General features: G+C 44.1%; 3 protein-coding genes across 5 annotated transcripts in view; 2 read left to right on the top strand and 1 right to left on the bottom strand.

Moving 5' to 3' along the window:
* USP4 (ubiquitin specific peptidase 4) overlaps positions 1-1,159 on the top strand; it is a 30,279-nt gene extending 29,120 nt beyond the window's left edge. For both annotated transcript variants that reach the window (XM_085072762.1, XM_085072761.1), the window contains 2 exons: positions 609-697; positions 819-1,159. In XM_085072762.1, coding sequence (XP_084928888.1) covers positions 609-697; positions 819-920 — 191 coding nt within the window. In that variant the 3' untranslated portion in view covers positions 921-1,159. The remainder of the gene's footprint in view (positions 1-608; positions 698-818) is intronic.
* A 3,225-nt stretch (positions 1,160-4,384) lies between these two features.
* Positions 4,385-9,132, bottom strand: EMC3 (ER membrane protein complex subunit 3). Its single transcript, XM_085072760.1, has 8 exons — positions 8,896-9,132; positions 8,765-8,822; positions 7,916-8,009; positions 7,244-7,348; positions 6,465-6,546; positions 6,234-6,313; positions 5,574-5,656; positions 4,385-4,632 (listed from the first exon to the last, which is right to left on the bottom strand). Exons 1-8 carry the CDS (start codon positions 9,048-9,050, stop codon positions 4,504-4,506), a joined length of 786 nt encoding a protein of 261 aa, XP_084928886.1. The 5' UTR covers positions 9,051-9,132; the 3' UTR covers positions 4,385-4,503.
* A 179-nt stretch (positions 9,133-9,311) lies between these two features.
* The window catches only part of FANCD2 (FA complementation group D2), a 33,890-nt gene continuing 16,281 nt past the window's right edge, over positions 9,312-26,920 (top strand). The window contains exons 1-25 of one of the 2 annotated variants that reach the window (XM_085072758.1): positions 9,312-9,332; positions 10,493-10,582; positions 10,715-10,849; positions 11,474-11,541; positions 12,262-12,365; positions 12,885-12,948; positions 13,715-13,767; positions 14,715-14,793; positions 15,482-15,606; positions 16,323-16,410; positions 17,379-17,483; positions 18,136-18,236; positions 18,726-18,834; positions 19,311-19,346; positions 19,715-19,858; positions 20,116-20,250; positions 20,551-20,682; positions 21,280-21,387; positions 23,232-23,341; positions 23,846-23,906; positions 24,595-24,720; positions 25,510-25,583; positions 25,668-25,808; positions 26,245-26,345; positions 26,651-26,766. In XM_085072758.1, the coding sequence (XP_084928884.1) occupies positions 10,516-10,582; positions 10,715-10,849; positions 11,474-11,541; positions 12,262-12,365; positions 12,885-12,948; positions 13,715-13,767; positions 14,715-14,793; positions 15,482-15,606; positions 16,323-16,410; positions 17,379-17,483; positions 18,136-18,236; positions 18,726-18,834; positions 19,311-19,346; positions 19,715-19,858; positions 20,116-20,250; positions 20,551-20,682; positions 21,280-21,387; positions 23,232-23,341; positions 23,846-23,906; positions 24,595-24,720; positions 25,510-25,583; positions 25,668-25,808; positions 26,245-26,345; positions 26,651-26,766 (2,382 nt within the window). In that variant the 5' untranslated portion in view covers positions 9,312-9,332; positions 10,493-10,515. Of the gene's footprint in view, positions 9,333-9,443; positions 9,602-10,492; positions 10,583-10,714; positions 10,850-11,473; positions 11,542-12,261; positions 12,366-12,884; positions 12,949-13,714; positions 13,768-14,714; positions 14,794-15,481; positions 15,607-16,322; positions 16,411-17,378; positions 17,484-18,135; positions 18,237-18,725; positions 18,835-19,310; positions 19,347-19,714; positions 19,859-20,115; positions 20,251-20,550; positions 20,683-21,279; positions 21,388-23,231; positions 23,342-23,845; positions 23,907-24,594; positions 24,721-25,509; positions 25,584-25,667; positions 25,809-26,244; positions 26,346-26,650; positions 26,767-26,920 lie in introns of those variants that run through there. The other variant, XM_085072757.1, reaches the window with a different exon arrangement.

Raw genomic sequence — 26,920 nt, 5'->3', positions numbered from 1 at the left:
TCTGTGTTTTCTGTCACTGGATTTGCTGCAGTGTCTGTGGGTGAGTTCCCTGTACCAGGTGTCTGTGCAGATCTCTGCTGAGGTGACACTTGTAGAACCACTCAGAAGCGATTTACCATGAGGGGATGATAAACTCCTGGAGGGACACATGTTCTTAGTTTGGAGATCACAGTCAGAGAAGTTTTAGCTGGAAGAGACTTTGAGGGACTTCTAACTTGCTTCTTGAGTGAGGACTCTTACAAGCACTAGATCAAATCCATCATTGGCAGAAAACTTCTCTTTCAAGTGAAAATGCACCATCTTAAGCTGTGTGTGTTTGGGAAAGCTCTTACTCAAGGGCAGTGAACAAAGCCTGTTATTTTTTTTCCATTTCTTTTCTGTGTATCTCAGCTGTCAGGGATAAGCCTGGTACATGGAACCTGGTCCTAGACTAGCTGGGCCAGCTGGCGTGTTGTAGATATTTATGCTGGTTAACTAGGCTCAGGGCAGGGAATGCCAAAGCTGGCTCCTGGCCTCCCATGCACAAGCAGTTGGAATTCCAAGTGTCCCAGGTGTGTATTCCCTGCTGACTCTCCCTGGATGCTGAGCTGCAGTTTGTTCCCTGACAGACACTGCCTATGCAAAGAACAAGGTGAATGACAAGTGGTACTACTTTGACGACAGCAGCGTCTCGGTGGCTTCAGAAGACCAAATAGTGGTGAGTATTTGGCTTGAGGCTGTTCCAAGTCAATGGTGAAAGTGTGGTTCCCTGCTTTGGGCATGAAATTCCAGCCAAGCTGTGTGGATGGTTTCAGATGGGTTTTCTTTTTGTTTGGTAGACAAAAGCCGCATATGTGCTGTTTTATCAGCGCCGAAACAGCGAGGAACATTCTGCCCCCTCGCCTCCCCAAGAAGAGTGTGATGGCATGGACACCAACTAAGCACCACCTCCAGCACTCTGCCACCATGGTAGTGGTTGCTCTTGTAAAAGCAATGCCTGAGGCGCCTGAAAATTTTTCTTCCTTCTGTAGGGGTCAAGCAGAAAATCAAGCACTGAAAGATTCAGTGCTGGGGGTTACAGAATAGCACTGAAGAGCCAGGAATAGGTGCTGACACTTGGGTATTTAGAGGCCAAAAATAATATATATTGGAGCTTCAATAAAGTTCTTTTTAAAATCTGGCTGAGCTGTGTGGCTAGAGGCAGGGGTTGGGGCTGTGGTTCTTGGGCTGAGGGTTATAGCTGGGGTTGGGAGAGGACAGCCTGAGCTGGACGCCAGGCACAGCTGAGCCTTGCAGGGGCTCGTGGAGGAGAATGGTGGGTACGATTCTGTGAATCGGCATTGGGGCTTCCTGCCAACTCTGGTGTTGCTGTTGGGCCCTGCCTGTGTCAGGGAGGCCTCCTGCACCCTTTCTGGAGCTCAGTTCAAATCTTTGTACATCTGGTCTGTTGCAGTTTCTGCCATTGTACCTTGGTCTCCTGGCAAAGCAACAAATGTTTCTCTTGCTTGCATCCTTTTCACTGATGTGTTTGAGGCTCTCCTGGGCAGTTTTGACTCAGCATTTTTCATGTAAACACTGAATCCAGTGATGCAGGAATCTCGGCCAGAAGTGAATCATACCTGCCTATGGTATGGCATATGTGCAGGCTGATCCCCATGGAGATGCAGGATACAGCTGCTCTGGCACCTGTTCTTCTGCAGAGAAAATACTATCCATAACAGTGATGATTTCTTGTCCTTTCCATCTCCTACACCCCTCACTTCCAGGCTGCTCTGTAAGCACTTTTCTGCCGCCTGCATTTCTCCTATGGTTTGTGCAGTGACAGCATTTTTATCCTTTTTTGCTCATTTATGTCTCCAGCCAAGCTCAGCACTGTGTCCCCAGAGCTGTCACCTATAGGGTTGACAGCCCAGTGCAATGGATTGTGAGTTTTCAGCCTTTTCTCTTGCAACTTTTGTTTTTTTTGGACTGCTCTTTCTTTCAGCCCTCCTCCTCCCTTGAGTGATGCCATTTATATCCCCTGATCACTCCCTGTGGGGCTTCAGGTGTGATAGTCCCTTCCCAGGTCCTGTTTGCCTGTGCTGCTCAATGGTTCTGCTCCATCCTTTTGCCATCCTTTTGTCACAACTGGCAAATGCTCTTCCCTCTGTCTTACTGTCTGTGTTGCTTTTAGGACTCAAGTCCAGCTTTCTTCTTGAGAAGACACTCTTATGAGTCTCAGTGGAGAACTGGTCTTCCATGTGAAAAATGGGAAAAAATTCTAGAGCTTTAGCCTGTATTTTTTAGGGAAAAATCTAGCTCAAGGTAGTGAACCAAACAGGAGGGCTTTTCCTTCTAGGATCCAAGTGTGTTGGCAGAATGAAAGGCTGAGACTGGCCATCACTGTGCTTTTTGTTCCCCTTGGAATATATGCTTGCTGTGGCTTCAGTGCTGACCATCACATCTTGTGGTCAGCAACACTCATCCATTTAACTCCAAACTTGCCAGCTCAGCTCCAGGCAGGAGGCCCTGTAGGAAATTGTAGTGTGCCTGTCTCTGTACCCTGAGAGGGCAGCACCAGGCATCACTTTGCCATGGCACTGGCAGGTGATGGAGAGGAGGAGGGAGCATTATCTCTAGCCAGCATGCTACTGGTGTGATTCTTTGTGGAATTTTGCTTTTAAAGCATTAAAATTTGAATTTTGAGATCACAATTGCTTAGTTGCTTCTGCCATTCAGTTTTATTTTTGCAACTCTTAATATTGTAATTTTTTTCCTTATTACTGAGGGGAGCATGCAAAAGGCAATTTTTAAGCTGTAGCACTGCACTGAAATTACTCTAATCAGCATTTTTTTGTTTGTTTTACCCTGAAAGTAAGTCATGTGGGCATTCCAAAATGGGGAATAGAGGAAAGGGAGAGCAGTAAAAGACCTTTTTAAAAGAGAAATCAATCTGAAATAGCCTTTGTTCTCCTCCTTGCCTCCCTACCTGTGCTGACACCGAGAAATGCATTTGTGGGGCTCAATCTCAGATGCTGAACAGACTCTGTTGTACTGCAGAACGAGTGGCCCAGCTCTGCTTTCTCTGCCTCTGAGCTGCTGGGCTTCGGCTGGTGTGTGTGTGCTGTAATACCAGACTGTTTTTTAGACTAGCACTTTGTAAGTGGCTGGCTCTGTTGTACAAAGAGAAAAATTAAAGAGTGGTTTGCACTGAAATTGGGTTCTGTTGTATTTTCAGCTTTCATTATGTGGCCTAAGACTGCTGGTTGTGGGGATGCCTGGTGGTCCAGGAGTAGTTTGGGCTGGGGGGGAAGGTGAGGCCTGCAGAGCTAGTGGGAACTGGGAGAAAATCAGCTGTTGAGGGCACAGCTCTGCACAGCTGAGGGTTGTTTGCTCCAGGGTTGCCATTTCTCACCTGCAGAGCTGGGTTGCTGCTACCTGGTGCTCTAGCAAAGCTGTCCTTGTCTTTTTGTGGCACCGGGTAGCCTCAGCTATGGTTTCATCCTTCCTCTTCCTCTGCAGATCCCTCAGAGGTTCTGGTCTTCCTTCTGTCAATTTTCTCCAGGGGTATCAGGGCTGCCTGTGATTGTACCACTGAGATAACTGTCCTGCAATCTTAATTTCCTCCCCAAGCAACCAAACCCATTTGTGAGAGGAGGCTGGAAAAAGCTGAGGAAGTGCAATGGGCCTGTGTGGGGGATTGTCCCAATCTTGCAGGCCAAGGTGGGCTGTGAAACCGTTGAAAGAAGGTTTGAAGTCTTCATGCCACAATTACAGTGTAAGAGCAGAGGAGCTTGATCTCAGCTGGAGCTCCTGAGGGTTAATGAGCCTTATTGTAGAGCAGCTGGTGAGCTTTGCTGTGAAGGGCTGACCTCCAAAGCATGGTGTGAAACCCATCGTGGGAAGAAGGAAAAACAAAGGGGCAGCTTTCCTGTTCACTGGGAAGACTTCATGAGGACAGAAAACAGGTTGTGTCACAGTTCTGGCTCAGCTCCTGCTTTGAAGAGGATGTGTATTTTCCCCTTGAGAATGGTGCTCAGAATAAAGAAGAGGAAAAAAGAAAAAACCAGCCACAGAGTAGGGAAGAGCTTCCATACTCTGGGTTTAGGAAGAATTTTCCCAGGTTGGGACTTGTCCCTAGGGAGGAGGTCTAAGGAGCTTTTGCAGGACAAGCCAGGAACAGTTACTCCCTGTTCTCTACAGTGCAAGAAGATAGTCAAAGGGACAGCTTAAAGCATTTATTATCCCCACGTGGCCCAGTAAATAACAGCTAGGCACCCTTGGGCAACACCCTGCTGTGCATGTGGCAGGCAGGAGGGGCTGTGTGGGCACTCAGGTGCTTACAAATGGACTTGGGAAGGATTAAATTAATGAGGAAATAGTGTGTGTGTGTCCTTGGGCTCAAATCAAAGTGAGGGCACTGCAGTTCTGAACATGATGTTTTTCTTTTATTCTCAGCCTTGCTAAAATACATTATATAGTTTTAGATAACAGATTTCTTTTCAAATAACTTTTACAAGAAGAGACAAAAGCATATTTTCAAATTCAGAAGATGGAGGTCTGAAGTTCTTCCTTAAACATGCCTTCAAAATGGAGGTCTTTTGCCATGAGCTCTTCTTCTACATCTTCTAAGGCCCACTGATGATCTGTCAGTTCTAAGGCTTCCCATTCAGTCTGCATTGGCAGTGAACAGTAGAAGAGGGGAAAGCAACATAGGATTAGTTAGACAAGAACTACACACAGCACTGCTTGCTTTAAAAACGGCAATAAACACCAATTTCTATTAAAAACCTGGCAATCCTGGTAACTCTCTGAAATCAGTGGTTTATGGCAGAAGTGCTGTGGAGAGCCAGTACTGGGTGGAAGTGGAGTCAGTACTGGCTGGAATTGCACCTCAGTGCTGACTGTGACAGAACAGCTACTGCTGCAGCACCACTGCCAACTGCAGCCATCCTCTTCCCTGGCTGAGCCTCTCTGCCTGGGTGGAATTTTTAACCAGGGAGGTTACTGAAAACAAGAAACTGCAGGAGCAGACCATCCCAGCTTCCCAGGCAGCAGGCTATGTGTGGCTAAACCTCTTCTACAGTACATAAAAACAGAAACCAGGACTGTCCTTCCTGAGTAAACCTGGGCTGTAAAAGGCAGAGGCCATCTGACAAGCAAGTGCCTATGGAAAGGGCTTTAGAACTTCAAAACAGTCAAATCCTGATGGATTTTCTGCTGAACTGACTCACTTGATTTTCCTACCCAAGTTCCATCAGGTGCCTGCTGGACTTGTGCTCAACTGCAGCATTAACACAACTTTTGGGGAGCCAGCTTCTACTTTGGAACTATACCTCAAGGTAAAAAAAAAAAACCTTCCTCAACAAAAGCAGAGGATGGGACGTAAATTCAGCCTTTGTACCAGGAATGACTGATCTGTCAGGTTTACTTTAGAGTATTCAAGCTCTGCCAGACCCAGAGCAACTCCCACAGCCTTTGTAAGCTGTCAGTTCTAATTTTAGGAACAGGAATCAAGAGCAATTCCCTTACTTGACACAGGGAGAGGACGAGTTACATGCAGCCTACGACCCTGCTTGCTCACACAAACAGGAATGCAGGTGGGAATACTGTACCTTAAATGCTTTGTTAGTATCTGCTGGCATGGCCATTGCTGCCCCTGTCATTTGTTCTTGCATCACCCTGGACTGATCTGCAGCTACAAATGAGAAAGGAGAGGTTGATTTCTGTGTCACTGAAGAGCATTCCCTGGAGCACAGTGCCACTGGGCTGGTTTTTAGCTATAGATGGGAATGTTGCAGCAACACTCAGAATGCAGTACTACTGTGCCAGGAGTCTTCACAAGACATCTTGCTGCCACCTGCTACATCCTAGCCAGATTTACATAAAATACGCACAAGAATTGAGGAAAATAGTTTTTTACATTCCCAATACACACCTGTCCTGCCCCACATGTAACATTAAGAAATCTTTGCAGTTTTCCTTGAAACCAATACTTGCTAGAAATAAAATAAGCCCGAGCACAAAACTTTTGCACTCTGATTTGATGGCAAAGAAAGCATGGGCTAACAGCCATGGAAGTTTAGGAGCCAATGGCTGGTGCAGAAAATTTGGGTACTTGCTGCAAGTGATGTCAAACCTAGCCCAGTGGAGAGTAAGTAACCTCACAGAAATGAGAGAGCTTTTGGGCTGCAAACTTAGAAATCTCCCCAGCCTCCCTCAGAAGACATCCCACGGAAGGAGAAGCCAGTTCCCAGAAATGACAAGTGTCTTACCATTATCTTGGCCCAGGATGAGAGTATAAATGCTTCGGAGTCCAAACACATTCAAGAAGTACCAGGAAGCAGAGCTCACCCTGACAAATCAGAACAAGCACAGTTGTTGTCAGTTCAAAGCTGGCTCATGACCTCATTCCAGCAGTACATACAGACCATCCAAGGGTTATTAACACACTCAACATTTTCCAAGTGGGAACTGGACCTTGCTAGCTGAGGACAGGGGCTTACCAGGACGCATCTAAAGTGAGCAGCTCAATTCCCTGCTGCAACATTGGCTTAAAACGCAGCGTCAGAGGAAACGGGACCTTTGCTGCAGGATAAAGAAAAGAAAGCCCAGTTTCACACAGTGACACTGCATGACTGCAAAGCACATGGCAAAGTGAGCAGGTAGTTCCTTTATTACATCTAATGTAGTCTAAGTGCAATGCATACAATAACAAGTTAACTTGGATTTTTGAAAAAGCTGTAGTATTCATTTTAATATGAAGAGACTTTCTGAAACAATCAGATGACCCAAACCCTCATAGGTATTACTTCAGTGACTATGAAGGGGAGTGTCTCTTGTTAAAGCAGCAGTTACCACATAAACAGTAAAGAAACACACCCCCACCCTGAACTATGAATTTAAGTTAAGTATTTTTGATGTGTACACTCCACGTTACACAGGAACCAACTCCCTGGACAGATTCAGAGGAAAATCCACTGTATCAACCAGAAGTTTAGGCAGTTTTAATAAAATACTTGTTTTGTCATTACAGTTGTTCCTGAGTACATGAGCTATTTTCTTTGAGACCATGTCCAATACTCTGAAAACAATTCTCCCCCCTCTTTGCAATGGGACAAGCAAATCTGGGCAGTTCATGGAGTGAAGAGCAGCAGTGCCACAAGCCACATTTATGTTGCTTCTAACTGACTGCTCTCAGGTTGAGGAGCAAATCTCTGATGCAGCCCAGACCCTCAAGGTCATCATCAGAAACACAGCCAAATCCGTTATTCCAGACACTTACTTGTGACAAATCCTGAAAATGTCATGTTGATCCAACCACCGATGAGGATCATAGGCAGAACATTGGTTACATTCCCTTTCATCATATCTGTCAGCATGGTAGGATCTGCAAATCACAGACTGGATGTGAAGTAGCAGCATATCACAATAAAGGGAAACAAGTCATTTCATGTTAGCAAGTTTGATTAAGAAACTACATGAGACCACAGGGGTGTTCTGTGCTGTGTCTGACCCCATCCCTTGCCCCAGACCTCTGAACTTGCTTGATCCCTCTATGAGCGGATCTGGGTAGAAGCAGGACAACAAATTACTATTTTGCTATATATGTTAGTTAAATTAAATTGCTTTGGAGAAGATCCTGTAGGAGCTGGAGCAAAACACTGGCAAAAGGAAATGAGTGAGAGCAGGACTTCCCACTCCTGGCTACCCTGAGGAGGTCAGGTCTCATGAGATGCTGCAAGCAGCTCAAGGCTGAAGTTAAGCAACATGAAGTTACCTAATGTCTTACTGAAGAGAGTTACTCAAGAGAGAGATCTCACTCCCTGCTACCCCCAATACCCAGCTGAACAGTCCCACTCCCTTCCTCACACTCCCTGCAAAGCTGATTCACTTCCACCCTCACAGACAGTGACAGCTTTTTCTACCAGGCTGCAGTTATGGTACCTTAACATACCTGTCATTGGTGAAGGAGGCACTACCTTTCTTTTTGTTTTCTTAAAAAATCCATCCTCAGGGTTATTAAAAAAATATTTCCGGGACAGGAAAGACTGAAAACAGAAAAAGGCAATGCCAACACCATAAGAAGTAAAAAGACAGAAGCATTACTTCTTGCTCAGACATTCAGACATCTTAGGAGTTCTTTCACAACACATCTTTCTTGGATAGGTGCCTCACTGCCCCTGTGTTCTAAAGCTCCTCAATTTTTTCTGCATTCAGAGTACCAGACCTCTGGCTTTTTGAAATTTTAAAAATAATTATAAGAATTCTCTGAAGAAAAGCCCATAATAAATAAAAGAGCTTTTAGTGCTTTGTGCAAATTCTTTGTGCTGGTTGAGCAATACAGACTCATGGAACATTTTCACTCTCCCAGCTGACCTCTGGATTTCACAAAATACACATTTGGTACCAACAGAGCCACCATGAGCAGTGGATTTTTAGTTTAGTAAACATTTCAGCTGACATTGTATGACCACCTCGTTATCCCAAGCTTGCATTACATCCCTGTGTGATTGCGGGTAGATAGGAAACATACAAATACTGGAGGCACGCCTCGTGCCAGCATGCAGTTAAAACACCAAGCAGTGGCAGCTCATATAAATGCCAGAGAAAAGACATATAGAGCGGTCCTGTGTCCTGCATTCCTAAGGGTCTGCACTGCTGGAGACTGCCCTGGCCCAGGGCCGAGCCGGCAGTGTCCAACCCCGCGGGCCCGTGCGGGCGCTGCTCCTGCCGCGGCACTGCCGCGCTTTGTGCTCCTTCCCCACTCATCCTCTTGGGAAAGCCCACCCGCGCGGCTCCCTACCTGCTTTGGAATGTATTTTCCATTTTCCCGAAGGACTCTGCTCCGGATCAGGACTTGGCTGGAAGAGAGACACGCGGCGTTAGCGGGCCGGGCCGGGGAGGCGGGGGCGCGCGGGGTGAGGCGGGCCTGACCTGTCGGACACCTGCTCCTGCGTGAGGCGCTTGTCGCTCTGCAGCAGGATGGACACGTAGTGCCGGATCATGCCCACGAAGAACGTGATGAAGACGATGGGCAGCACGACCCATAGCCGGATGTTGGAGTCCAGCAGCAGCTCGGGCTCGCTCATCGCGGCGCTGCCGCCTCGGGCCCGGCTCCGGCCGACACCGGGCCGCCGCCGCACGCCGCGCTTCCGCTTCCGGGAGCGGCCCTTCCGCCGCCGGCGGAACGGCGTCAGCGCGCGCTGCTGGCGGGAAACTCGAGCGCGAGCGGCGGGATCGCCGTGAGAGAAACGGCGGGAGAGACGGTGAGGGACAGCGGGGTGTCCTGTCCTGTCCTGCTTTGGCCTGGCCTGGCCTGGCCTGCTGTGCTGTGCCCTGCCCGGAGGGGACGGGAGGTGGGCTCAGCTCAGGTGAGGGGGCTCAGGTGAGGGGGGCGGAGCTGAGCTGAGCTGAGCTGAGCTGAGCTGAGGAAGGGTAAATGGCCGCCTCAGGCTCTCTGCAGCTTTTGGCAGTAGGTGCGATGAAGAGTTGGCTCTCCGGCGGCGGCTCAGCGCGCTTGGCTGTGCTGTCAGGCTGCTCCTCGCACCCGGAACAGAGTCACAGTATTGTTAGGTTTGGAAGGAACCGCTGGAGATCACCCAGTCCAACCCCTCTGCCATGGCAGGGTCACCCAGAGCAGGTGACACAGGAACGCGTCCGGGTGGGTTTGGAACGTCTGCGGAGCTGAACACTCCACCACCTCCCTGGGCTGCTCTTCCAGTGCCCTGTCATCCGCAACCTAAAGAGCTTTTTGCTCATGTTGAGGTGAAACTTCCTGTGTTTTAGTTTATGGCCATTTCTCTTTGTCTTGTCACTGGGCACCACTGAAGAGAGTCTGGCAACATCCTCTTGGCACCTGCCTTTCTGATGCTTGTATGCCTAAAACAGCCGTGAAAGGCTCACTGCACTTTTGTTTTTCAATTGTTCCACTTCCATGCTGTTATTTTAAGTGACTCATTTTACTAGCCTCTGCCAAGCAGTTGAACTTCAGTGTGGAATGCTCACACAATTTTTCTTAATAACCTTTAAGTTTTAAAGGTGAGTCAAGATTTATTTTTTCATTTCAATCATTGCCACCCCACAAAAGAGGATGTGTTAGATGGAGGTTTGTGCTGACAGGCTTCACTTGCCATTATACCTGATTAGGGACATGAACAGGATCAGTTAATGTGGTTGGGCTCATGAGATCTACAGAGGAGTTTAGAGGGTCTTGAGTTTACATCAGTGGATCCAGTCTGAGTGCTCATAGTTGCTCGCTTTAATTTGCCGTTTAATTTGCCTGATGTCTGAATGAAAGGCCAGGCTTTTTTTAGAGGAACTGAATTTTAGCAAAGGTGAGGTGTTGCACTATTTAAATACGATTTTAACATGCACGGCAGAAAAATGTGGTGTCATACTGGTTACCCACACAATCTGTCATTCTTTGAGCACTCAATTTCTGTTGTGTTTCCTTTTGCTATTCACTAATACATTGTAGATTTGCTTAGAAAAGAGATTAATTAAATACATGTATTTTTCTTGCATTTTATAGGCTACAACAAAGGTTTTGTTACCATGTTTTCAAAAAGGAAATTGTCGAATGTAGATGGTTCTGGAGACAGCTGCAAGACAGACTTGCCAAGTAGGTGCTTGGGTATCATCTTACTGGGGTGGAGACTGACTGATAGAGGCAACAGCTCCCAGGTGGTTTTGATAATACTGATTATTGACTCGATTTCTTGTGTATTTGATAGAGCATGTCTTGTTTTCTCAGAAACTAAGAAGTCACGGATTTCTGATAAGGAAAATGCCTCTGCCCTCTGTGGATTGGAGAATGAGGGAGTCTTTGAAGAGCTTCTTAGGACATCAGGAGTTGTGCTGAAAGCTGGGGAGGGACAGAATGAAATAGGTATGAGTTTAACACTTGCTTTTCCTGCTTTTAGCTGAAAACCTGCAAAGATGGCTGGTACAAAATAAAGACCTCTTTCACTTGCAGGACAAAAATGCTTGAGCCAGGTTGAGCCAGGTTGTTCCAAAATTCAAGCAAACCTCTATCTGGCCTCTTATTTGTCATATACTTTTTGTTCATGCTGAATTCAGTGCATCACCTAAACTCATTATACCAGCTTTTTAGGTGCATACCTGTTAACTCTAAAGACTTCTGAAAGATTATTGGAGGTATATGGAAAAATATTAGATGGCATCTGTGATTACAGTATTGAATTACAGAGGCAGGAGCTCTGAAACAGGAAAAAAACATGTCATTGTTGCCTTTCAGCTCAGACAAGGCCTTCAGGAGCTCCTGTGTTGAGCCTTTTCAATGCTGTCAAGCTGCTCTTAGCCCTGACTGGAGAAAGCACAAGTGCTGATTCCACTCAGGCTTTTGCTAACAGGACTTTTCAATGGAGCAAATGCAAAAATATTGGTGGATGGGCTTGAGAGCTCATACTTGGTGTAGCTGTTGTGATGTTATACTGATAGAATATAACATCACAATCTGGTTCTTTATTTTCTTTGTAAACTTTATCCTTAGCTGTTGATCAAATGGCTTTCCAGAAGAAGCTCTGCCTGGCCCTGGAGAAGCACCCTACTTACCCAGGCGTAAGTAACTTTGGCAGGAGCCACCTTTAAAGCTGTTTGCTGAGTAGCAAAAGATGCAAATGCGGCTGCCTGTCCCTGCTAGTCCCATTCAAAAGTGTGGAACATAGCAACTTATCTTGTATTTCTGTGGTCAAAAATTTCAAGTTCTCTCAGTGTTGCTGTTCCAGCCTTTTGGTCCCACTGTCCTTCTGACCGTCAAAGTAATTTTTGTGGGCAATATTATTCAACAGACAGAGACTCTTAGAGGAGAAAAATCACTTGCAGATCTTTCTGGTGGAAGCTGGTTTTGGTTTTGTGTTGGGTGGGAGCTGGCAGCATTAAAACTGCCACGATGTGGTGCTCCTCTCCAGTCAGCAAGTCCAGGGTGAAAGTCCTGAGGCCAGTGATTTGACTGCAAATGTTTTTTGGGTGCAGCTCTTGTCACATTAAAGGTTGCTGGCTCAGCTGAAGAAGAAGAAAGACAAAGCCTTTTAAAATCAAAGTAAAATGTGGGACTCTTGCTTTAGAGTTATTTTGTAGAGCAGTCAGTGTTTCCTTTCAGAAATGGTCTAGATTAGCATTCATTTATTATCCAGCATTCCTTCCATCACAGTTTCTGTCTGCAGTTCCCTGGTTAGCTTTTCCTGGTTAGCTTATCTTCTGTTTGCAAAATGCATCCTGAAGGATAGCAGTTGACTGGGGGTGTTCCTTGAGGGTTGATAACTTCTCTGTGCTTTGCAGGTTGTGAAGCAGTTCATCAGTGGCCTGGAGTCTCACATCAAGGATAGGAACCAGTTCAAGAACTGTCTCTTGCCATGTACTCCTGTACGGACTGAAGGGTCAAGGTGAAGAAAATCTATTTTGCCTTCCCCTTCAGTCAGAGCTAGTCTCTAGTAATGTGCTGTAACATTGACCAGAGTGGAGGGAAAGGCTCCAGCTGCTGCACAACAAGGCAGGATGGCTGGTGTAGTACATTGCTTTTTAATAGCAGTGAGTTTAGGATGTTAAGTCACAGAATTTACTCTCTGCTCATGGCACACATTGGACTCCGTGGCATTTTATGTCAAGAACCAAATATCGTGAAAAAAAATTTACAGGGCTGGTGAAGGTCAATTCCTCTTTGAGTTATTTTTTTCCCAGGAGATACAGCTTTACCACAGACTTTCACATTTCTCGTCTTGTAGAGAGTGAGCTGGTTCAGAGCTAAAGTGTGGTTTTAAATCTCTTTGTATGTGTCTGTGATTACCATGTGTTACCTTAAGTCATGGTATGTAGTTTTTTAAAAAAACAGTAATGGAAAGAGCTACAGCCTGTTCTCCTAACATGCTTTTGACCTAGCTAAGGTGGAATCTTTCATCTTGCAGGAATCTGGTGCATTCATATTGTGAAAGCCTCATTAAACTGCTTCTTGGGATTAAGATCTTACAGGTAGGGGCACCTTAGCTTGCTTTTTACAATGGGTTTGATTGTGGGGAACATTTTGCATATGTAAATAAAGGATTAATAGAACTGGTTTTGAGGCAGGTGAGGCTGCATCTGGAATAGTGTCCAGATTGTTGTTTCTGTAGGGACACAAAGATGCTCAGGGCCTGAGGCACATGCAGACAAGCAGAGACAGGGAACTGGGTTTTTTTCAGTCTTAAGAGATTAGGGAAAATTTTGTGGTCTTCAAAAATCTGGTTGCAAGGTGTAGGGAACATAGAGCCAGACTCTTCTCAAAGGTGAACGGGGCAGAATGAGAAATATGGCTCAGGTCAACCTTGGGAAATTCTGATGAGATAGAACCACTTCCACTGTGGAGAATGTTTTTTGTTTTGTTTGGTTTTTTTTTTAAGTGGTAGAACTGGGCACTGTTTTTCAATATCTAAAGTTGATGCTTTAGTTTCCTGTGTGGTGAAAAGCAGCTCAGCTGGGTCTGAGAAAGAGAGGTTTGTTGACCCAGGGGAAGTGTACATCCTGCCTGATTCTGTTGGGTTATGTGGATAGTTTATACCACCCTCTGCACTGGTGGTTTTCACTTCTCAGGCTGTGTGCCTCCTTTCTGGCATTAGGCAAGAGATTTCTTGTACAGGAAATACTTTTATTGATCCTTTCAAGGTGTATATTTCACCTCTTGTGAAAGGTCAGTTTTGGGGGCAATATAACAGCACAAACCATAAATCATCCTAACACTGTCTTTTTGCCTTTCTTTTAGCCTGCTGTCATAACTCTGTTGTTGGAAAAGATTCCTGAATTCTTTTTTGACGTGTGAGTGTAAACTGGCTTCCACCTGCCTTGAAATTAAATTTCTTTTGGAGCAATTACCAGCTGTTTGACTTTAACTGTTACTTCAGATTTACCTGAATGGCAGTTTGCACTGACGTGGGTTTCTTCTTCATACCTATGTAAAATTATCTGTGAGTTACCATGACCTTAAATTTGTGAGTGCATAAAGCAGAAGACAAATTTCTGGGAGATGAAATGCAGACATTGTGCTTTTTGCAGTTACTGACACAAGCTTAGGAATTATTTCAGCAGAGGGACTATGGAGTGTCTCATTATTTTAAAAAAAGATGGAAGTGGCTGCTGGCAGAGTTTCAGGAGGCTGTGAGATGCAAACAGATCTCCTTTTTAAAAATGCAGATTGTGTTCAAACAAGGAAAGTTGAAAGAGCATCTGTTGGGTTTTGAATGTAGAACACCATAGTGGGGTGAGAGATCTTGAGGTGTAACACAGGCAAAGACTTGACCACTTAATGTCTTCTTCCTGTGCCCTGTATGCTCACTACAGAGTTAGTGGGGCAAGCCAAGGGGCAGAAAGAAGCTGAGGCTGTTCCTGCTGCAGTTTTTGTTCCAATGCTGGAATACAGGATACAAATGCTGCACAGAGCTGTAGTCCAAGAAATTGTCTCATACTGAAATCTTAAAACTGAAAACTTTTACATAGACAGTCACAAGGTCTGAACTGTCTCCACCCAAGAATTCTAAAGGCTCTTGGATGTAAAAATGATAAGCTGTTAACTGTGCTGTGAATCCTTTGGGAATACTGAAAAATAGATGTTGTTACACTTGTCTCCTATCAAACTAAGAAGAGTGAATTTTTTTCTATGTATTAATGACCAGTTAAGAATGGCGTTAGTTGGTCTTGCTCACCAGCAGCAAAGCTTTTGAGTCTGTAGATGTGACTAACCCTTGTGTCATTTTCTGCTCTTTCAGTGTGGGCACCTTTGGAACAAATTTCCCCCGGCTCATTGTCAATCAGTTTAAGTGGCTTGACAGGCTTCTTGACAGCCAGGTGGGTACCAGAGGTGCAATCACATGGATGGTTTTTCCAAAGAACTTCTGGAATGCCTGTCAGATGGGATTAGATGCATTATTGTGCTGATGAGAACTGATGTTTTTGTATTCATATATTGAAGAAGATTGAATTTTTTTCTGTTTCATTATGCTTGCCTTGAGTGACTTCTGAACTTTTTTACTATTTTTCTTCTTTCCTTGCTCCAAGTCTTCTTTTATATAAATTTATACCTGTGCGTGTGTATTTACATGGTTGACCTCATTTTAATGCTTTTGCTAGCAGGAAGTTTCAATCCCCTCTTGTTTAATTTTAACAAGGTACTGGATATTTGCAAACAAGTGGGAATGAATTTTCTGTTCCTGCTCTGGTGATTTTTTCCCTTCTTTCCCTAAATCAGTCTCTGTGGGTTACTCTCTACTGGAGTACTAAGCACTGGGAAGCTTTTTGTGTTTCCCAGTTTCCCTTGCTTACCAAGATTATTATATCTCACCTGTAAAATACTCTTGTTCCACAAAAGTCTATGCTCTGCTTCATGACTTCAGCAGGACAATGAGTTAAGAGACAGTTGACATCCAGGCAGATGTTGCATTGAGTGATCTTAGATGCATAATATTGTTGTTGGGCTGATGTTATGCTTGCTTGAGGTGAGATTTGTGCATTTCACCAATGCTTCTCTTGTCTGCAGGATCTGGTCAAAAAGTTAATGCAGATGGTTAGTGTCTCTCCAGTACCAATTCAGCACGATATTATCACCAGTTTACCTGAGATCCTGGAGGATTCCCAGCAAAGTGAGGTTGCCAGAGAGCTCAGGTATAGATGATTTGGTTGGGAGGGCTTGTTTTGGTTTGGTTTGGTTTTTTTCCCTCTTGCACTTAGCAGAAAAGGACAAGGTGCATTAATGCAGGTCGGTCTGGGATTGACTGAATTGTTAGGACAGCAGTGTGTTCCTGTTAACTGCAACATTTGGGGACATCTAGCACTGGCTTAGGACATTCCATTGATGCTGTTATGCTCTTAAAGAGAGCACAGGCAATCTAGCCAAAGACATTGAGTTTAGACAATGCTCCAAAACTGCTTTTATCTAAACAATTATTAAACTCCTGACTACCTGGATACAGCACAGGGAGAATGCAGTTAAATATTCCCTCCGTCTGTTGTAATGAATTAGGGAGCATATATAGAGTTACCAGGAACCTAATGATACAATGTTTTGTGATGTGTTTTTCAACTAACACAATTCAAGAAGAACTTCTTGCTAGGGAAAGTTTATAAGAAACTGAGATGTCAGCCAAGAATGATTAGATGAATTTTGGGAAAGTCTATGAGGATGTTAAAGACAGGTGCAGTTCTTATGTGAGAAGTAATAATTTAGGGAACAAATTTTCCATAATGCCAGTGGCATATGTTGTTGTCAGTTTCAGAGTTTTTTTGCAGTGACCACAAAAACTACTGGAATCATACAATACACTAAAGATACATTCTTGGTTTTGTTGAGGACTATTTGTTTTCTTTTCTATGTGTATCAGCTGCTTGCTAAAGCAGGGCAGACGGCTGACAGTTCCAATCCTGGATGCCCTTTCTCGTCTGGATCTTGACGCAGAACTTGTGGCTGAGGTGAGAGCTTTTGCGGACCACTTCAGCAGACCCCAGCCCCTCCTTAGCAACATGAGAGCTGGAAACTCTTTCTTCATTCCAAGTATTTTGCTAAATCTGATTTATGTAGACCTTCAAAAGTCCTGAGCTCATGAAATTCGAAAGAGGTCAGAAGCTAAAGCTGGTTTTTGAAACATGCATGAGGGGTTCAGTGAAAAGCAGAGAGAAGTTTTTTGGCTGTTACAGTATGCATTCAGAAATTTCAATCACAGCTGTTTTAGCAAATGCAGAAACACTTTGTCCTGCTGCAGTAAGTTTTTACTACCTGTCTTAAACCTACTTCTTGTCAATATTTAATCTTTTTGAAGTACAGTGACCAGACTAGACTGTTATATTTTAAGTAATGGCAGATTGGTGATTAAATAATTAAATAGGTTTTCTCTGCAGAATGCTGATAAAGGGGAAGAGATGATGATGTGTCTTGTGTCTTGTTGACATGCTGTATTGCTGCACTTCTTGGAGTTGGGCTTGTTATGAATAAAACAAAATTGGTTCAATTGAGTGCATTAAATAGTGTTTTACATAATCCCAAAAGGCTGGTGCTGCATAACAGGCTACAAATCCTCCACGGTTTTCCTTCTTGAAACCAGTGAAAAAATGATCCTTATCACTCTTCACCAAGCTCTTTTTGGTGAAGAGTGATAAGGAGCCGTGGCCATAATAGGAGGTTCAGGTTGGACATTTGGAAAAACATATTGGGGTCTACAGCATTGGCATAAATTATCAGAGGTGGCAGGAATTGGAGATTTCCTCCATCCTTGGATATCTTCAAGACTTAGCAAAGCCAAGGTGAGTCTGATCTAGTACTGACAATATTCCTGCTCTGAGAAGAAAGCTGGACTATAAGTCTCCAAGGATTCCTTCCCACTAACATAACTGTATCTGTGCACTGTAGTCTTCCAGCTGATGGAGTGTTGCTCTCTCCTCAGGTGCGACAGTCTGCCATGACCATTGTGCCTTCTGTAAAACTGGAAGATTTGCCTGTAGTGATAAAATTCATCCTCCAAAACGTCAAGGCAGCAGATGCAGTAGAGGTACAGTATTTTTTTCATAATGAAGACCAGTGTGTGTTTTAACAGACAGAAGTTGCTTCACACAGAGCTGTATGTCTTTAATGTTTTCATGAAAGTTTAATATTGCCAGAAATCAAAGCCAACCTGGCTGAAATATCAAACACACTTTTTTCATATGTTGAGGAAGCCTCAGCCTAAGCCAGATGAGGTTTGTGATCTGCCCAAACCTTTCAGGGAGATCCCTGTAAAAAAAGTGTGCCTATAACATGGAAGCCACTCTCTGCTGGTACACTGCAATTCAACAGCTGTCAGATTGGTAAACTTCTCCTGGGCTGTCATATATCTTGCTCAGCTGCTAAGCAGAATAAAAATAGTTCACAGCAGCAAAAGGCAGATATAGGTGGGAATTTTAGAGTAGCTCTAAAAAACGTCATTCTGTATGCATCTGCAACATGATGACATGACAGGTGAGGAGAAAAGCTTTGCTGGTTCATTTTCTAAGTTAAAAAAAATTAAATTTGGAGATGATTAAGTACTTATGGATCTTTACAAATATGAGGGTTTTGGTTTGTAATTTTAGGGTTATTATGGGAAATTGTTTTCTTTTCCTCAGGTTTTTACTGTTCTTCCCTTGTTTGTCACAGTGATTTGTGCATGGATTTGTACTTTACAGGTGATTTCCGATCTTCGTAAGAGCTTGGATCTGTCATCGTGTGTTCTGCCCCTGCAGATGCAGAGTTCCCAGAAGAAGATTAAAAGCCAAGTCCAGGCCAGGTACTTAAACAGGTTTACCTGATTCTCCAAAGGTAGGATGGGACAAGAGGACTTAGTCTTCCTTTTCTGGTCTCTCTGGCACAATTGGCTACATACATGAGCCTAATTTATCCTGTGGAAAGGCATGGACACCTTTATTCCTTCCTGCTTGCTCCTAATACAATACAATTGTCAGCCCTTGCCCAGCCAGCTTCCCCTGCCATGGATGTAGTTCCTTTTGAGCCATCTGCATCCATGTCTGCACAGGGATAAGCAACTTCATTGGTAATATTGTTGCTGCCAGTTCTTCTGTTGTAAGTTCCCTCCAGTATGTTTTCCATTGATTCTGGAACCTCTGTTTCTACCCTCTTGTGACACTCCCTATCCTTGCCAGTGCATTCCCTCTGGAAAATGGCTGCTTTAAGTAACTGCTGTGACTTCTGGGCTGCCTTGTTCCTTTTGTGACAGTATTAGCAGGGACTAAGTTTCCTACTTTCTGATCATTTGCAGTTCTTCACTGAGCCAAGTAACCACCAGCCAGAATTGTGTGAAGCTACTTTTTGATGTGATCAAGTTAGCTGTGAGATTTCAGAAAGATGTCTCTGAAGCATGGATTAAGGTAAGATACATGCTTCAGTCCCTGTTTCCTTATTTATTTGGGCTCTTTGGTTGAGCTTGAGCCTGATCCTTTCTTGTAATCAAATGTGATATTAAAAGACAAATGTTAGCCCTTCAGTTTACTGATACAGACTTCATTCTTCAAGAGAGGAAAAATGTATATCCATATATTGAGATTGAGCTGTGTGAAGCCTTATGGTACTTGAAAATGTCCTGCTAGAAATCAGTATCAGCTGGTATTAGGCTAAATTTAATTTTAAATTGCATTTCAGTGTACACCATGAGACTGTCTTGTCCTCAGCCTTTCATTGCTCAATACCTTAGTTTCTTTCTGAATCCTGATATGACCTGTTGTAGAGGAATCTGTGAGCAGGGTGTCACAGACTTTTGGTGTCTACCTTTTTTGATTTGGTTTTGGAATATATTGTTGTACTGCAGCTTAACAGTCTGCTTGTTTGGTTTTTTTTCTCCTCTCAGGCTATTGAGAACAGCACATCTGCATCCGACCATAAGGTAATACTTCTGCTCTGGGAATGTCCTCTCCTGGTTTCTCAAGGGCTTTCTTCATGGTTGTGGATTAAGGCGTTTTTGTAGTTGGAGCAGACACTGCCAGTGATGTTTCATGGGTATTTCTTTTGGTATTGGACTTGTTCTGAGTATAACAACCATCCATTTTGTTTGTAACTCTTCGTTCATCCTTTCCTAACGTCAAGGGACAGAGTTATCCTGCTTTAGTTCTGTCCTGTTGAACTCATAAGATTTTTCTGCAGTTGTGACTGTTGGGACTTTTTGAGCTCTCTTTTTCTTCTCAGTTTAGACTTGGAGTTATCTGGACTGTTTAATATTTCAGCATAATGAGTGATGGTTATTTCCTCTAAAAGGTTCTGGATCTGATTGTTTTGCTGCTAATCCATTCTACAAACACCAGGAACAGGAAGCAAGCTGAGAAGGTCTTGAGGAGCAAAATCCGATTGGGCTGCATGCCAGAACAGCTAATGCAGAATGCCTTCCAAAACCATTCAACGGTCAGTGCTGACCCTGCTGACTCTTTTATCTCTCAAAGATCTTGTCAGATGATGATTTAGCCCTGTGCTGCATTATTTATACTTTTCCAGTTGTGTACATGTACTTCTGTTTTTTAATTTTTTGGTCCAAATCAGTGTCCCAAGGCACATGTCCTCTGTTGTAACTGTCATGTGGTTTTTTGGAGTTGAACTTTCCTTAGCATTGCATGTGTTGAAAACAAGCAACAATAATCTCTTTCATGGTGTTTGTATTTCAGGTTATCAAAGACTTCTTCCCTTCAATCCTAGCCCTTGCTCAGACGTTTCTGCACTCAGCACACCCAGCTGTGGTCTCCTTTGGCAGCTGCATGTACAAACAAGCTTTTGCAGCCTTTGACTCTTACTGCCAGCAGGTACAATGTGATGGATGGCAGCTGTTTTATTTGGATTTGCACTTCGTTCTAGAGTGTATGTCATGATCCTTTAGGGGACAGGGTTTCAGGCAGTTGGAAGCCTCTGGAGAGAGGTCTGTGCCAAAGACTAGGCCAAGAAGAAGATGGGGAACAATCACAGCAAGACTGGTAGCAAGTGACTCAAGCACAGAGACTGCTGTGATTACCTTTATTTGATCAACTTAGTTCACATGAGCAGAGCAAGGCAGACATTTTTCTGTAGATATTTCACTGTGGTTCCTCTGGGGGCTTTTTCCTTAGGAGGTTGTGACTGCTTTGGTGACTCATGTGTGCAGTGGAAGTGAGACAGAACTGGACATTTCTCTGGATGTGCTCACGGATTTGGTGGTGCAGCACACATCCCTGCTGATGCGCTATGCCACCTTTGTGAAGGTATGTGTATTTCTGAGCATTTCCAAAAGTAAATAGCAAAGCATGCATGTAGCAGTACTTGCCTTGAACACTCCCCTATCTGTGGTGGTTTGTAGTTTAAGGATACCCTGTGTGTAAGAGCCCTTGAAGAGGGTGGGTGTGGGTATTCTCATACCTCTCTGACATTTTGGTGCTCCCTTGGTGTCAGTGGACCCTCTGATTTAATTATACACTGTGGGAAAGCTGTGTACTTTTTGCTGTTTAGTTGGTTGATTGTTAAATAGAAATTACTTTCTTAATTACTTGATTGACAAATACTTTGAATCCTCTGACCAAACCTGTGATAGAAAATAGACAGCTGTCACTTGTCCTGAGCACTCCTAAAAGGCTTATGGTAGCCAAATTGTTCTTCCCATTTAGCCTCTGATAAAATGAATTGCCGTAATTAAGGCCAGAGCAATAGTTGGGCATTTATGTTTGTTTAATTTGAATGTAGCCTTTTCATGCATGTACAAAAAAGGTAAAGTTAATTGTCTTCCATAAGGTTATAATTAATGTTTTTGAGACTATGGAAAGGGATTCTTGATAATTTGAGCTAATTTGTGGCTTGTCTTACAGACCATTTTAGACTCCACACAGAAACTGAATCCATGCCAGATCCGGAAGCTCTTCTACATCCTCAGCACATTAGCATTCAGCCAGAGGCAAGAAGGGAGCTACATTCAGGTAAGCAGAAACACAACAGAAAGTTGTGCCTTGGTTCTTCTGCTAGGTTAACTAAATACTGGCCTCATCCATGAACAGTGATTGATGTCAGGATGTCCTTCAGCTTAAAATTCTCTTCTCCCCAAGTGGCTGCAAGCCACCTTGCAGGTCCAGACTTTCCCCCCACCCTGATGTCAAAGGCTTTTCACAGTGATTATGTGCTTCTCATCTTTCCAGAAAGGTGCTCTCCTCTTGCACATCTGAGAAAGGCAGAGTTGTTAGACATGTTGTTGGAAGGGGACTGATGGTAGTCCCAGTCAAAGTGGGACTGTCACCAGCATGGTGTCATGTTGACTGTTGCTTTGTCTAGCGGAGCCTCGAAGCCTTGCAAAAGCGTAAATTCAGCTGCCTCCTTGAGCAGCTCTGTTTCTCCATCACTTGGAAGCCTTCAGAAAGCACAGTTCAGCTTTTTCCCCAAGATATTTGTATTGATTCAGCCAGATTCTGTACACCAGAGACAACAAAGACTCTCTTCTGAGAACAACTGAACTTCACAGAGCAGAGGACTCTACTGTGAAGTGGTAGACTTCACACCCCTTGTACCTCTGGTTTAAACATGAGAAATTGTCAGACCTGGTCTGTCTAAATCCACCTTGTACAGGATACTTTGTGTGACTTGGTTGCACCATAACAGTGGTGGTATTTGATACCTTTGTCTGGATTTCTGAATCCTCAAGCATAGCAGATATAGAAATAATTCAAAGATATTTATTTCACAACAGAGATGTCTGGGTTTAAAATCTTCCTGTTCATAATGTTCAGCTCTTAGAAATTAGGACTATTTGTCTTTCTTTGAGTCCCTGCATAGCTTGTAGTTGTGGGTGTATTTGCACATGCTAACTTGAGACTATAAAGGAAAACTGCTCCTCCTCTCCTGATTGGTCTGTGGCATGTAAGACAACATGTCTGTAGTCATTTTGGGCCTTCCTACTCATGCTGTTAAATTTGAGCTCTTGACTGCCAAAATTTCCAGTTGTATGGCAGGTTTAGCTCCTTTCTGAACTACTTTCCTCAGTGATTTCCCTGCCTCCCACCCGAAAATTTCTTACGTGCAACTTGTGAAAATTGCCTTGGCAACACGCAATGTGATTTGTAGTTCAGGAGGATTTGCCATCAGGATGTTCTGCCTGTCACCCTCAGAAGTTGTGAAAAGAAGGGGAGGAGTGTCTAGAATTTATTTTGAGCTGAGAGTTTGTAACTGTGGAGATCCAAGGTTGGCAGTTTGACTATCCTCAGTGATACCAAAGACTCCAGGGGTGGGTAGGTCACCAAAGAAATCAGTATCCTGAGAGCCAACCTCCTCTTTGCCTTCTCTAACTGTACTGCTAAACCAATGCCTCTTAGACATGAGAATCTCTACAGGAGGATCAAGCTTTTGTCCTTGGACTGCACAGTTTGTCTTTGGACCTTCACTACAAACTGCTCCATCCCTCAGCCTCCTGAAGCTGGCAGTGTTTTGAAGTGCAGCTCTGCAGCTGCTGTTTGGGTATGAGAGGCTCCAAGAGCATCTGCTATTTTTTTTAATATAATCATCTATTAATTATAGGTTGGACCAACTCCCTGTAGTAGTTAGAGCAAAGTCAAAGCAAATCACTTTTAATGCTGTTTGCAGCCTTATTTGGAGCTGTGACCAGTATTTTCATAATAAAGGAAATGTTAGAATGTGCATTCTTTAAGCAAAGCTGTAACCCCAATAACCTGTCCCCCTGTAGCCCTTGCAGGTGACATTAAGTGAAGATGCCAATAGAACTGTGAGTGCTGCACACAAGTACCTCTGTGGGGACATGGTCTATCTCTCTTTTCAGGATGATATGCACATGGTGATCAGGAAATGGCTCTCCAGCACAGTTCCCAACCACAAGCAAATGGGTATTATTGGTGCTGTTTCCATGATAGGCAGCATGGCATTAAAAAGGTGAGAGAAAATGTAGCAAAGATGAATTTAACATGGCTTTCAGTTCAGGCCTGGAGGGAAACAAAAACAGGAGGGCATTGCCTTTGAGTTCATGCACATCTTGGGCAAATGCAAGAATGTAAAACTCTCCTCTGCAGACTGCAGTGTTTGATGTTCCAGCCTGTTCAGTGCTGCTAGTCTCAAAGGCATCCCAAATTCCTTGGTAATGCCTATTTGTGGATGCCTTGACCAGCATCAGCGCTTGGAAAAACATTGAACACTGGTGGACTGACTGTAAATCAGCTCCTGACTCTAGGCTGAATAACCTTAGGTGCCCCATGTTTGAATCCAGGGAAATCTAAAAGAGAAGTTCCAAACAGCACCAGGTCTTTTCCTAATCTGTTCCAAAGAAATCTTTTTCATGCATAATTCTCCACTTTCTGGAGAGAGAACCTTGTGTGTATGATGGGTTTTGCCATCTCCTGAGTCTTGTGCCACACCAGTAAGGTTATCAATTCCTTCCAGGAATGAAGGAGATGGTGGTTCACTGGAGAGACCTGAGCTGAACAGTGAGCGTGATGGGCAGGTGAGTACCAAGAACTGGGGCAGTGTGGGAGACAAGGAGGATATGGTCAGCAAAGAGGGGTGAATGCAGTCTTAACTGAAATAACTCCCAGTGGGTCTGGGAGTTAGCTTTCCTGAGCCTGGGACTCTTGTACATTGGCTTCAGAGCCAAGAGTCTATTAAAAATGGGTTTGGAGAAACAAAGGCACCCGCTGGCATTGCCTCTGCTAGACCAGGATAAGCAGCACTGCAGCCATTTAGTGAAAGTCTTCTCTCCAGTTATTATTTCAAATACAAAGGAAAGAAGCAGGACAATCAGCTTCAGTGAGCCAAAGATGACCATGGCCATCCTCTCAGCTTTGATAGCTGTGCCTTTCAGGCCATCCAGAGAAACTATTTCTGCTGCTCAGAGTTGGCCTAGCAGCCTTTTTCCTTAGCTTCTGTTGAAGAGCCTTCTCTACTGGCACTATTTAAGGGTGTTCCTGGGCAGACTCTTGTGTTATTTCATGGTAGAGCTGGGCCAGGACACTGGAAGGCCCATGTTCCTTCTTAAAACTGTGTCTTTTCAAGAACATTCACCATAGGTTGTTACTCTAGAGATGAAGCTTTAAATAAGCCTCAGGATAAATTAATGTAAAAAGGACTTAAGGTAGAAGCTTGACTTGGATCCATTATCTTACTTATTTCTGCACTGTTTTTTCTCCTTTCAGCTGTCTACCCTGCTGGACCTTGTGGGCTTCTGTTGTGAGCAAACACCAGAGGTCTTGGCTCTGTACTATGATGAATTTGCCAGTTTGATTGAGAAGCAGAAGGGCAATTTGGACTTGAAGCTTCTGGTATGCTGCGGAGCAGTTTGAACCTTGTCACTTGCGTGAATTCTTCAGAAAAATGATATTTTTCAAGCATTGGCAGGACAGTCAATCTGAAGATTTCACTCCAGTCTGAGAACTCTTTTTGTTCTGCGAGAGATTGGTCAGATACAAGATCCTCATTCATCTCTCTTGGCTTTTTTTGATTGTGGCAGATTCCCCATTGTGCTTTAACAGCTTCTTTTATGTGAATTTTTATACAATAGCAGGGAAGTCTTTTAAAGGAAATGAAGTGACATTTCAGAGCATGCTGTTCCTATTCATAGACAAAAATAGAAAGAACTTTAAACTTAGTATTGAAATTGGTTTGTGGGTCAGACTGTTAAGGCTATCTGATCCCTAAGGACTTTGAAGAGCCACAGTCATTTATGGTAATAAATAAATGGTATTTATGGTGATAGGTGGAGGTTTGTGAAGGCCACTAGGCAGCTCTTTCTTCTGCTGGGATCTCCTTTTACATGTGGGCTGCTTTCCTCTTCCAGCCAGCTGCTGTGCCTCTCTACATCACTCTGCAACTTGTAGTCAAGCCCACATCCAAAGAGCAGGGAAGAAATTGCTTGTGCACACTTAGCAATGTTTCCTGGCTCTATCTCTAAAGGCAGGCCTTGGCTCTCTTCGCAGGCAGTGGAGCTTCATTGCTGTGACAGTTCCAGGATATTTTGCTTGGCCTTATCTTCTGCATTTTCCACTGCTGCTGTAGGAGCTTTTTTCCCTGAGCCCCTTTGCTGAGCAAGTTTTTTTTTCCTTTCTTATTAGGATGAATTTGGGAAGAGTTTGGTGGAGGACTTTCCCAGTGACTTCGTGGTGGATCTCAGCCCCACAGTGCAAGGGTATGTTAATCACAGATAAAGCATTGGTAATGGTTTTGTCACTGAGAACTGAGATTGCCAGCAAGACTTTGTCATTCCTTGCAGGTCATTCTTGTTCCCAGTGAAGTCCTTGTATAATCTGGATGAAGATGAAAGTCAGGGAGCAATTGCCATTAACCTCTTACCATTGGTGTCACAGAGTGAGCTTGGCAGGCTCACTGCTGAAGCAAGTAACCAAAGTAAAAGGTACTTTGACACTTAGCTGTGGGATGACTGCAAAGGTAAAGGAATTGTTTTCATTTGGAGCACTTTATGTGCCTAATAAGGAGCTGGGCAGAGAATTTATCAGTTTCCAGTGTTCTTTTCCTCCTCTTGATGTTAGATATATTTCAGAATTTGATTTCTACCAGAAATAAATCTGACCCCATTTTTTGTCCATTACAGCCGTTTTTATGCCCTTATACGCTTTTCCAGAAAACTGGCAAACACCAGTTATTAATTTGTGAGGGTTTCTTTCTAATCCACATAGTGCATTTCTGCTCTACGTTGCTGGGACTTGCAAGAAGCAAAATAGAAGACATGGGCAAGGTGGCCTGGGGAGGACACAGGACATAATGGAAAAGTGATAGGTATTCTGGAGATATATGGATAGGACCCACTCCATTTCTTTTTTTCCCCCTAGGGTAGTGTCACCAATGTGTCTGTCACCCTGTTTCCGGCTGCTGAGGCTCTACACTGCAGAGCAAAACAGTGGAAGCCTGGAGGAGATTGATGCCTTACTAGGTATGGGAAATGGACTTTTTATAGAGCCTGGCTGCCTGCCTTGTTCCTGTCCCAGATCTGCACAGATTTCCTGCAGCTGCAGGAAGAATTGTACAGTTTGTGAAGGAGGCTGAGATGCTTTGTGCCGACAAAGTGGAAGGGAGGCAGGGGAGATAGTTGCTCTGTCTGGGGAAGGAGTGGCTGATGGGCCTTACTCCAAAAATCCATTGGAATTGATACAGGCTTTGGTAAGAGGCCTTGTCCATGCAAAGACCAAAGCATGGGTAGCACACAGTCCAACCTGTATTTTTCTTGTTCTGTGCCAGGTTGTCCCCTGTACCTGACTGACCTGGAGGTTGAAGGGAAGCTGGACTCTCTATCCAAGCAGGAACGTGAATTTCTGTGCTCACTCCTGTTCTATGCTCTCAACTGGTTTCGTGAAGTGAGTAGATCTTTGTCAGCAGGTTCTGGAGTGGAGGGATGAGGGAAGGCTAGGAGAGTAGAGGTTGGTCAGCCAGGAAGAGGGGAAGCTAGAGGGGAGGGAATATTGTGGTCTTTTACTATGGTCTTTGTTACCTAACAGAAAGGTTGTGCCC

This window comes from Lichenostomus cassidix, chromosome 12 (genome assembly GCF_008360975.1).
Source record: "Lichenostomus cassidix isolate B80296 chromosome 12, HeHo_3.0, whole genome shotgun sequence".
Lineage (NCBI taxonomy): Eukaryota > Metazoa > Chordata > Aves > Passeriformes > Meliphagidae > Lichenostomus > Lichenostomus cassidix.
This window is presented reverse-complemented; position numbering and strand designations above follow the sequence as displayed.